The 12665-nt window shown below is 38.9% G+C and overlaps 2 protein-coding genes across 2 annotated transcripts in view; one reads left to right on the forward strand and one right to left on the reverse strand.

Moving 5' to 3' along the window:
• Positions 1-1909, reverse strand: part of ipo4 (importin 4) — a 42507-nt gene extending 40598 nt beyond the window's left edge. The window contains exon 1 of the mRNA XM_062991048.1: positions 1611-1909. Coding sequence (XP_062847118.1) covers positions 1611-1676 — 66 coding nt within the window. The 5' untranslated portion in view covers positions 1677-1909. The remainder of the gene's footprint in view (positions 1-1610) is intronic.
• Positions 1910-6001: 4092 nt separating this feature from the next.
• Positions 6002-12170, forward strand: nanog (nanog homeobox). The gene is made up of 4 exons (XM_062991976.1): positions 6002-6386; positions 11168-11553; positions 11634-11753; positions 11856-12170. Exons 1-4 carry the CDS (start codon positions 6002-6004, stop codon positions 12168-12170), a joined length of 1206 nt encoding a protein of 401 aa, XP_062848046.1.
• The last annotated feature ends 495 nt before the right edge of the window (positions 12171-12665 follow it).

Consider the following 12665-nt stretch of genomic DNA (forward strand, 5'->3'; position numbering starts at 1 on the left):
ACAGCAAGTCTTTGTGATGTATCAAGAGCCACGGTATCCAGGGTAATGTCAGCATACCACCAAGAAGGACAAACCACATCCAACAGGATTAACTGTGGACGCAAGAGGAAGCTGTCTGAAAGGGATGTTCGGGTGCTAACCCGGATTGTATCCAAAAACATAAAACCACGGCTGCCCAAATCACGGCAGAATTAAAAGTGCACCTCAACTCTCCTGTTTCCACCAGAACTGTCCGTCGGGAGCTCCACAGGGTCAATATACACGGCCGGGCTGCTATAGCCAAACCTTTGGTCACTCGTGCCAATGCCAAACGTCGGTTTCAATGGTGCAAGGAGCGCAAATCTTGGGCTGTGGACAATGTGAAACATGTATTGTTCTCTGATGAGTCCACCTTTACTGTTTTCCCCACATCCGGGAGAGTTACGGTGTGGAGAAGCCCCAAAGAAGCGTACCGCCCAGACTGTTGCATGCCCAGAGTGAAGCATGGGGGTGGATCAGTGATGGTTTGGGCTGCCATATCATGGCATTCCCTTGGCCCAATACTTGTGCTAAATGGGCGCGTCACTGCCAAGGACTACCGAACCATTCTGGAGGACCATGTGAATCCAATGGCGGTGCCGTGTATCAGGATGACAATGCACCAATACACACAGCAAGACTGGTGAAAGATTGGTTTGATGAACATGAAAGTGAAGTTGAACATCTCCCATGGCCTGCACAGTCACCAGATCTAAATATTATTGAGCCACTTTGTGGTGTTTTGGAGAAGCGAGTCAGAAAACGTTTTCCTCCACCAGCATCACGTAGTGACCTGGCCACTATCCTGCAAGAAGAATGGCTTAAAATCCCTCTGACCACTGTGCAGGACTTGTATATGTCATTTCCAAGACGAATTGACGCTGTATTGGCCGCAAAAGGAGGCCCTACACCATACTAATAAATTATTGTGGTCTAAAACCAGGTGTTTCAGTTATTTTGTCCAACCCCTGTATGTATGTATGTATGTATGTATGTATGTATGTATGTATGTATATATATATATATATATATATATATATATATATATATATATATATATATATATATATATATATATATAAATATATATATATATATATATATATATATATATAAAATACACTGTATATATCTTTAATTAACATTCAGACAGCAAATTAAAAGTACGATGATCCAAAATGATGTAACTGCAACAGATTTTGCACAAATTGTATATAACATCTCTTTTTGAAAGCTTTATCACAGCAAAATGTCAAAACGCAGGTAGGACATGAAACTATTGATAAGGACATCGATGTACATTAAGAATGCAATTATTCAACATCTGTAACAGCAGCTAGGATAAAGTTCATAGTTTTGTTGATGACATTGTTCTTCTCTCCGTGTTTATGTTTATTTTACTGTTCTACTGCCATGTTCACTAATGTTACACTTATTAAATAAAGTATAAAGACTTGACATAAAACTCTAAAGTATTTTAAATTGTAATAGCACACTTTCGATTACCAGTTACCGTCAGTTAGTTAAACGAAATTGGCAAAATTTGCATCCCTACTAGCTTTTAGTATTAAAATAAAAATGCGTCTAGATACCTTCTGAATAGCTGCATTATCGGGTTGTATAAGCTGAGATAAGATGTGTTCCAATTCTTCAGACATACTGCCGAAATCACAGTACAAGTCACACTATTACTACTGACACAGGCTAGCAGATGACAAGAAGCAAGACAGACCAGGTTGGTTAAACAACGTGGGATCTGATCGGGGACTACCGATACGTAACTGATTGCGTCTGGCAAAGTTGACTTTAAATTAGTTTAGATTAACTGTGTCACTACGTCAGTGTTGTTTTTGGCTTTTTCCCCCGATGAAGCTATCAATGATTACTAAACACGTTCGTTAACAAACTTTTATCTACTAAACTAAGTCTAATCCAAGCACGCGAAATAAAATGGAAGAAACACAGGAGTCGCGCTGTTAAAGAAACAGAGAACCGTGCAAAGGCATTAAACCGTAGGGAACCGTCTAAACAGCGACGCTTATAGACGTGGAGGTCTCACTTGCTGATATTTTACTGTACCGTTCCAGTTGCGCTCGGGTGGCGCAGTTACGCTAGCCCACCACCATTGACAACCGCCGTTGGTCGGCTAGGCGTCTACACAGGCATGAATGGCTGTGTGTCAGGAGGAAGGTAACCAAAGCCAAATTGGCATCTTGCCCTGGTTATTCCCATTCCCGCCGCGACCCTGACCTTGATAAACTGGTTGAAAAACTTTGAACATAATAATAAATAAAATATCAGACTTTAAAATAACTTGTGGACTATAGAAAAATCAGTTATGAAAGAGGTGGAATAAGTTTAGCACACTATTGGTGCAAAATGGTTAAATCTGGAACAAACTGTTTGCATGATCTTTATCATTTTTAAAGAACCCTTTAAAAAAATCAAATGCTTCAGCCAGCTGGTACTAAGACTTACTAACCATATAGCGAACATCACCACAAAGCATGTCCAGTTTAACACTGATCTATACCCAAATGTATGAAGCAGATCATAATATAATAAAAAAAAAAAAAAAAAAAAAAAAATATATATATATATATATATACAACATGAATACAGTGCCTTTTACAAATAGTTTCACCCCTGGAAAACATAAACAAAAACATTTTATACTTAACTCGTCCTTTTGATCTTTTATTTTGATCTTACAAATACTGTATTAACAAAAAGAGGGAAAAAAACATATCCTATCTCTGCCAAAATTATTAGCACCCCTTCATTTTGCATTTAGGGCATTCTCCTTTTAGTAGTAAGGATTTTTTTCTGGCAACCATCCCTAAAATGTTGGTTATATAGGAAGCATTTAATAGTTAAAAAGATGTTCTGACCACAAGACCTAACTAGTGTCTACAATTTTTCATCTGTGATCTTTGGACATTCTTTGGCCACAAAAATTTTCTGTGTGTGCAATTAAAATAAACATAAATTCATTTCAAATAGATATTTATTATCTTTAGTTGCTTTAAACTTCTTTTTTCTGATTGTGGAGATGAGCATTTTTCACTGCTTAGATACATTCTTAGCTATTTGCTAATTTGGGAAAATCAACAGTCTTTTGCTGTACAAACCCCAACTATGCAATAAGAACAAAAATCAGTGATTTGGTAATTCTCTCGAACCTTTATTTAACTGCCAAATGTACAAAAAAGATTTCCAACTTAAATATTCTGTTTATATGAACCAGTTTAAATTTGATGCTTGCAATGCTCAGAAAAAGTTAGGACAGAGGCATGTTTACCACTGCGTTACATCTTCCTTCCTGTTGATTACACTTTATATTTTTTAGGAACTGAAAAAACTAATTATTGCAGTTTTGTAATTTGCAATTTTGCACATTATTGCTTGATACAAGACAGCTGCTTAAACAGTCTTTGCCTGCCATTGTGTAATTTACCTCTTCATGATGCTCCACACAGATCTGGATAGCACATGCACTGTAAGCCATGTTGCAGCTGAACTGGCAACTAGTCCAGTATTTTAACCACTTATGTTACAAAACTGTCTACATCATCACATGAATAGATAAGCTCATGGTCAGATGTTGTATAACCCCAAATCAGAAAAGGTTGGGGCAGTATGTAACATGCAAATAAAATAAAAATGCAGTTTGCATTTTCTTAATATTTAAGACTTAAATAAAAGATTCAAAATTAAATAATAAAATCAAATAAATTCAAAAAGAATAAAATATTTTAAAAAGTCAAGACTTGGGGAAGGCCATTTTGACTGCTTAATTTTAGCCTTATTCATTCAAGATATGATTCATCTTGATTCATTCAAGATACTGTCCTATTGAAATACCCAATTGAAGCTGAAATAAATTAAAGAGTTTTTTCCCATTATATTGCAACTAACCAGTTTCACTGGCAAAAATGCTGTTCTAATCTAATTACAAAACGTTCTTTCAAATGATGTTTGCCTGTTCTGTCTTTATGGTGCTGGTTTTGGAACAGAGACTTTTTCTTGCATAGCAGCATGTAAGCCCTTTGCAACATAAGGCTTGCTTTACTGTGGACAGTGACCTTGTCGCTGCTGTATTTATAGCACAAATATTCTGTAGGTATTCGTTAACACTTCGGATTTGCTTATTGACTTTGGCAGGGAGATCACAGTTTCATGCACTTTCTAAAGATAATCCTAGGACCTAACAATGCTATAAAACGGAGCCGACATTTAGGACTTCTACACTACCAAATGAACATTCTACACTACCAAATCCCCTAATATTTCTGACCAAGTCAATTTTATATTTATAAACACATGCGCGCAAACACGAAAGACAAAAATAAACCATTTAAAAATTCACGACTGCCAGGACGTTTTTCGTGATCTGTTTGCAAAAGCCTAAATAACGTTTTGTGAACAGCAAAATAAGTCTCAACCTAAATACCACGAACGTTTTGGAATTAGCGCCATTACATGATAATTGAGAACTATTGCTGTTCTTTGTTTAAAATCACCATGTTTACAGACACGCCAAATGATAATGGGCTATTTGCACATGAATTTAATGTCATAATGTAAGCATATTATACCACATCAACGGACAAAACGGTTTTAATGATGCGAAAACAACCACATTACCACCCATTGTTTTAACATTAAAAACACATTCAAAAGCAAATATTTTACACTGACAATATTGAAATAATTAAGTAAGCAGTCAGTAATCGGTGTCAACATTTAAATTTTGTCATACAACTCCAATTATATGGTAGGCCTACTTATTTTACTGTGTCAACGTTAAATTTTTATATTACTATCTACATATACATTAAAACATTTAATTTTGATGTGTAACAGTTATTTAAAATAAAGAAATTACATCATATTGCATTTTTCTGTGTTTTGTTATAACTCTATAGACATGTCAACCTCCCTCTTTTACATTTAATTGAAGCATACATTTTTATTGAACCAAGCACACATGGTAAACAATCTTAAAGAATGACTCTGCAAATCATTATCATTTACATTAAAGTTCTTAATATGGCTCCATGACTGAAATAAAAATATTAACTACGCAACTGTACAAAAATAGATTTTGTATTTGCAAATGCAAAAATAAAAAAAAATTAATTAATTCACAATTTAAAAAAATAAATAAAGCAATTCACTACGAGTTCTGGTTCCGCGCTTTGCTTATGCTCGTGCTTTTGCTCATTTACCTGGAGCAAATTAAATTAATGTAAACTTTATATAAATGATAAGGCAAACCCGAGTCGTGCATTTAAATCGCTGTGTGCCGAACAAGCTGTATCAACTGTGCATTTAAAAATGCAGACCTGTACATTTTATATAGATAAAAAAAATCTATATGTATCTCTAAACAAATTAGTAAATACATGTTCAAACTAATTACATTTATTGGAAACTTGTGGTTAACACTGCGTGTACAAGATGCTTGGTTTACAAACACAGAAATAATTTAATGCCAGGGTATTTAAATTAAACTGTGTACTAAAGTTGTACTACTTAAACTTATAATTGTGACATATTGCAATTGTTTATTTATCCAGATATCGCTTGGTAAGATTTTTTTTAATTTGTGTGTTTTCTTAGTTCTAAAGAGGACGAGTTGACGAGGGGTGAGAATTCAACTAGGTAAATTTTAAGCGTCTTCCTCTTCATGTCTACTCCTGATTGGTCTGAACGCTAACTCTCCTACTCCACCCACCCCACCCACACACCTGGCTTTATAAATCCACCTGAAAGCACGATTAAGCTCGTTTAGGTAATGGGAGGGCCTAGCTGCAAAATCTGTACACCTGGATTAAGGGGGGGGGGAGATTTGCTCTTTGCTCTTTGCTCTTTGCAAATAGAGATTCTGGTTGTTAGCTTCACTTGTAGGTGGTATTTTGTGCGATTGATATAAACCATTTTGTTAATCTCCCGTTTAATTAATTCAGGTTTTACATAGATGGCAGACTGGACGATTCCAATGAGCTATAACTACAGCCCGTCGTACCACGCTTACGCATATGGTTTAATGTACCCTCAAGGACCTGATCAAACTCACCCTAATATGACCTGGACAGAGGCCTACGGCTCTACTTCAGGCGTAACCGGGAGATACTACTCCTCTCAGACTCAATCGTCCCAAACTCCACCAGGGAGTCCCGAGTACAACACGACCACATGCGGCCATTTTCAGAACTCTGTCATGTATTATGCAGACTCCCAGACGCACACCCAGAACGGGCGACTTTTTTTTTCTCACAACCGGGTCCAACATGAGCAGCGGAACAAGGAGCAGGACCGGACAGGGAGTGACTCACCAAGTGATTCGGAAACCCACACACCAGGTTTTTATCTTTTTATGAAATTACACAAATATACCAAAAGCTGCGTAGTATTATGTATTCATCGTTTAGTAAATAACACGCGTGTACATATGTAAATATACTAGTTTTAATGGTACCAAAACGATTTATTATTTAAGTAATTTGTTCAATACTGTCTTTATATGTATTATAATATCATATACTTCTATAATGTTGTCTAACAGGCTGAATTAAACAAATACATCTAACGCCGGACCTCATTCTTAACCCTGCCTGCTGACTTTGACTGTCTCAGTTAAATCCCAGCTAACAATTTTTGGTTCCCAGAACGTTCTGGGAACAGATCATTTTGGTTGCCCTTTGGTTCCCCAGGAAAGTTTTCTTTACGGAAATAGAACGTTCCCGTTTGGTTGTGCATTATAGTTGTGGGAACGTTCCCCTAACGTTCCCGTAACCTTACAATTATTGAAACCTTAAGGGAACCTTGTACTAACCTTTAAATTATTGAAAACTTTAGGCAACCTTGCAATAACACTCCGGTAACACCGGCAGCCCGTGTCGGCTCTGACTCTTTTTGAATGACTGCCCAGAATCGGGCCAAATACACTGGCCCAAATCCGGATGCCAGATCTCCGCCGACTCTCCCATAACTGGGCCGAAATAGCCCCCGAAACACTACGATACCATTTATTTACCGTTTTCTTCTCCTTTCACATCCTCATAGATAAAATAGTAGATTTATGCTACAGATTAACTACAGATGCTACGGATTAACTACAGATTGTGCAGTAGAAAGTATTTTATTAAGATAATTGCAGCAAGTAGTATAATAATAATAATCAGAATATTATAAATAAGACCAATTACAAAAGTGAACCAAAATGACAGCTATATGAATACTATACATAGAAAATAACATATAATTGCATATAAGAATAATAATTATAAAAGTAAACTATATATATACAGTGTATCACAAAAGTGAGTACACCCCTCACATTTCTGCAGATATTTAAGTATATCTTTTCATGGGACAACACTGACAAAATGACACTTTGACACAATGAAAAGTAGTCTGTGTGCAGCTTATATAACAGTGTAAATTTATTCTTCCCTCAAAATAACTCAATATACAGCCATTAATGTCTAAACCACCGGCAACAAAAGTGAGTACACCCCTTAGTGAAAGTTCCTGAAGTGTCAATATTTTGTGTGGCCACCATTATTTCCCAGAACTGCTTTAACTCTCCTGGGCATGGAGTTTACCAGAGCTTCACAGGTTGCCACTGGAGTGCCTTTCCACTCCTCCATGATGACATCACAGAGCTGGCGGATATTCGAGACTTTGCGCTCCTCCACCTTCCGCTTGAGGATGCCCCAAAGATGTTCTATTGGGTTTAGGTCTGGAGACATGCTTGGCCAGTCCATCACCTTTACCGTCAGCCTCTTCAATAAAGCAGTGGCCGTCTTAGAGGTGTGTTTGGGGTCATTATCATGCTGGAACACTGCCCTGCGACCCAGTTTCCGGAGGGAGGGGATCATGCTCTGCTTCAGTATTTCACAGTACATATTGGAGTTCATGTGTCCCTCAATGAAATGTAACTCCCCAACACCTGCTGCACTCATGCAGCCCCAGACCATGGCATTCCCACCACCATGCTTGACTGTAGGCATGACACACTTATCTTTGTACTCCTCACCTGATTGCCGCCACACATGCTTGAGACCATCTGAACCAAACAAATTAATCTTGGTCTCATCAGACCATAGGACATGGTTCCAGTAATCCATGTCCTTTGTTGACATGTCTTCAGCAAACTGTTTGCGGGCTTTCTTGTGTAGAGACTTCAGAAGAGGCTTCCTTCTGGGGTGACAGCCATGCAGACCAATTTGATGTAGTGTGCGGCGTATGGTCTGAGCACTGACAGGCTGACCCCCCGCCTTTTCAATCTCTGCAGCAATGCTGACAGCACTCCTGCGCCTATCTTTCAAAGACAGCAGTTGGATGTGACGCTGAGCACGTGCACTCAGCTTCTTTGGACGACCAACGCGAGGTCTGTTCTGAGTGGACCCTGCTCTTTGAAAATGCTGGATGATCTTGGCCACTGTGCTGCAGCTCAGTTTCAGGGTGTTGGCAATCTTCTTGTAGACTTGGCCATCTTCATGTAGCGCAACAATTCGTCTTTTAAGATCCTCAGAGAGTTCTTTGCCATGAGGTGCCATGTTGGAACTTTCAGTGACCAGTATGAGAGAGTGTGAGAGCTGTACTACTAAATTGAACACACCTGCTCCCTATGCACACCTGAGACCTAGTAACACTAACAAATCACATGACATTTTGGAGGGAAAATGACAAGCAGTGCTCAATTTGGACATTTAGGGGTGTAGTCTCTTAGGGGTGTACTCACTTTTGTTGCCGGTGGTTTAGACATTAATGGCTGTATATTGAGTTATTTTGAGGGAAGAATAAATTTACACTGTTATATAAGCTGCACACAGACTACTTTTCATTGTGTCAAAGTGTCATTTTGTCAGTGTTGTCCCATGAAAAGATATACTTAAATATCTGCAGAAATGTGAGGGGTGTACTCACTTTTGTGATACACTGTGTATATATATATATATATATATATATACACACACACACACACACACACACATATACACACAATATAAAGAAGTACTGTTTGTTTGTTTATTAGGATTTTAACATCGTTTTACACTTTGGTTACATTCATGACAGGAATGGTAGTTACTCATAACACAAGATTAATCAGTTCTCAAGGTTATATCAAACAGTCATGAACAATTTAGTGTCTCCAATTCACCTCACTTGCATGTCTTTGGACTGTGGGAGGAAACCGGAGCACCCGGATGAAACCTATGCGGACATGGGGAGAACATGCAAACAACACAGAAATGACCCAGACCGCCCCACCTGTGGATCAAACCCAGAACCTTCTTGCTGGATCTTGTGACCTTGGCTGATGATCTACACCGGCTGTTAGATGCTGCAGAGTAGTGTTCATAGTTTTTACTCATGTATGAGAGGTGAATAAGCAAATGTGGCTCAGTGATGGTAGTGGACACTTGAATATCTACAAAAAATACAAGGGACAATCTTTGGGTTATAAAATTATATACGATCAGCCATAACATTAAAACTTTGTATGTATACTCTTTTTCTATCAGCTCCACTAACCATATAGTTTACTAACCATTTACTGACTTTCCCTATGGGATTAATAAAGTTATCTATCTATAGGTGCACTTTGTAGCTCTACAGTTCCACTGTCGTCCATCAGTTACTCTGCATACTTTGTTAGCCCCTTTTTACCTTATTCTTCAATAGTCAGGACCTCCACATGACCACCTCGGAGCAGGTATTATTTAGGTGGTGGATTATTCTCAGCACTGCAGTGACACTGACGTGGTTGGTGGTGTGTTACTGTGTGTTGTGCTTATATGACTGGATCAGACACAGCATCGCTGCTGGAGTTTTCAAATACCGTGTCCACTCACTGTCCACTCTTAAATTATACACACCTGCTTTGTTGGTCCACCTTGTGGATGTAGTCAGAGATGGTAGGTCGTCTGTTGCTTATTATTCTATTACTATTATTGTTGTTGTTGTTCTTGTTGCTTATTGTAGCTTTTAAGTTTACGTTATCCACAGTATTCAATGAACTTTAATTATTTAGCAGCTGTTGTCTAATGCTAGAAACTGTTAGCCTTTTAGCTAACGTTACCTGAAGTGTTTCAGTTCAGACTACCAGTTAACCTAAAACTCACTAGATAACATTACCATAAACAGTTTCCATTTCCAAATTGTTCTTAATCCAAAACTCATTAATATACTTTCTGCTTACATTTTACTAAGTAAAAAGTTGTTAAGATTAAATGTTTATTTACCTCGAACGAACGATTCCTCTTCTTCAACGGCTCGCGTCGCACTGTTGCTATGTGACGCTCGTTCTGCTGCCGCTGAATCAGAGACTGGACGCTGGGCCACAGCCGGACAACCAGCGTCGGCGCGCACGCGTTTCTACGAGCACCAGCCAAACATAGCTGTGGTAACAACTGGGCCGGATCTGGCTACCTTGATTCTGGCCGATTCTGACACTCGGCCGACTGTGCCGATAGAAATGTGGGAACTGGGCCAGATGATTGTGCTAGCTGGGTTAACTTCGAAACCTTCTGGGAACGTTACTGGAACGATACTTTATACACATAAGAAATAAAACCTTATACAAGCTTTACCTAACGTTCTCTGTTAGTTCTCATAAAACCATGAGAGAACGTTAGGTTTCATAGTTTTATAGTTGGTACTTGTAAGTAAAGGTTGATCTACATGGACCGTCTCAAGCAAAAGGCTGTTTTTTTGGTAAGTTCCTACCAAAAAACTTTAAAGGTCATAAGAAAACCTTCTGGGAACGTTACTGGAACGTTACTTTAAACACATAAGAAAGAAAACCTTAAGGCAACTTTTTTAGATAACGTTCTCTGTTAGTTCTCATAAAACCATGAGAGAACGTTCGGTTTCATAGTTCCCGGAACGTTCCGGGAACAGCGCTAATTTTTTAAACGAAAATAGAACGTTCCCATAACGTTATGGGATGATTCCCTAAAAATAACCATAGGGGAACCAAAATCTAACGTTACGGGAACGTTCTGTGTTAGCTGGGATATAGCTGTTAAATGTTATGATTGCTATGGTTAATGTTTCAACGTGCTTGCACAAGCATTCACCAGTGCTTTCCCTTCTTAGTGTGATGCTTTACTTTTTCCACCTCTTAATTCAGATTCCTGGAGCTCAGGCATAAGTCGAGAGAGCAATGCTGCCCAAGTCGACCATGACATTCCAGACTGGGTCAAGAAAGACCAGGTCTATGAGACCGACGGCAGAAGTCCCGGTGGTAGAGAACCCGTCACTAGTTCGCATGTAGTGCCCTCACAGAATCCAAGCGGTATAAAAGTGGAGGGAGAATGTGGGCCGCAGTCGTCACCCACGGCTGTTCCATCTTCCCCTGGACGAGTGATGGCACCACAGCCACGCAAGGCGAAAGCACGCACTTCGTTTTCTGAAGGCCAGATGAGTGCGCTAAACGACCGCTTTAACGTGCAGAGATACCTAACACCCGCTGAGATGAAAACTCTAGCAGGACTTACCGGGCTCACCTACAAGCAGGCATGCCTAAAAACCTCTTACATCTACATGCAAGTCATTGTCGTGTGAATAGCGCATTAATTTATATTCTTCTTTCAAAGGTAAAAACATGGTTTCAAAATCGCAGAATGAAACTTAAGAGGCACCAGAAAGATAACAGTTGGGTGTCTGAGAGGTACATCTCAACTGGGATCCCAAATCCACCGACCCAGCATTCTCAGGTGGGTGTTTTTGTACTTCATATACATTATGTAAAACACATTTTAACAAGCTGTTTAAACCTGTCAGTGTTGCATGTTGCATTTTACCAATGTTTTTCTTAGTTCCAGGGAGATGCTCTCTTACTGAACCAAGACTTTTACCCCCAGTTTAGAGATGCAGTCTTCAAGAAAAGTCCCCCACAGACACCCTCTTTCTACCCTAACTACACTCGGCCCCTTACTCCTGTACATGGCTCCCCTAGACAAGGAAACTGGCCTCTGCCCCCAGCTGTGATGCCCTATGATTTCCCTAATCCCCCTAACTTTTTGCCTGCAAGTGTGAATGCTGCCAGCAGTAATGGTGTTGGTGCTAGTGAAAGTGACAACAGCCCTACACAAATGACCACTGTACACAACACTTCCCAGTGGTCCTCATGAGCAACTGTGCTTGGCTGTGAGTTTGTATGTAAATAGATTTGATAGTCTTGCTATAAGCCATTTGTGTAAATAGCTTAAATGTATAAGACTACTGGTCCTTGCCTGTGAAGAATTAGAATTGTGCTGCTAGCAGTAAACTAAATTTTTAACAATTTCTGAATGTTTTTGACCACATACTTTTATTTGGAAGCTCTATTTTTATAATTTCAAAGAACTTTCTAGAGTATTTAATGTATCGAATCGCTTGCTCTTTTTAATGCCCAACTAGTAACCTGTGTGTGACTGCAGTGAGGCCTCTATTTATTTTGTGCAAGGCCCTGTATCACATCTGCTCCCTACAGAGAAAGGCTGTCAATACTGCAGTCAGTGAATGTTTGTTAGAATTGTGTATCACGGCTTGTAAAAAGGATGGTTTTCATAATGCATCTCAATGACAAATGTTTGTATATCACAATGCTTAGAATGCTTCATCTGTTTACACCTGTGTGCCTTTGG

The sequence above is a fragment of the Trichomycterus rosablanca genome, chromosome 3 (assembly GCF_030014385.1).
Source record: "Trichomycterus rosablanca isolate fTriRos1 chromosome 3, fTriRos1.hap1, whole genome shotgun sequence".
Taxonomy (NCBI): domain Eukaryota; kingdom Metazoa; phylum Chordata; class Actinopteri; order Siluriformes; family Trichomycteridae; genus Trichomycterus; species Trichomycterus rosablanca.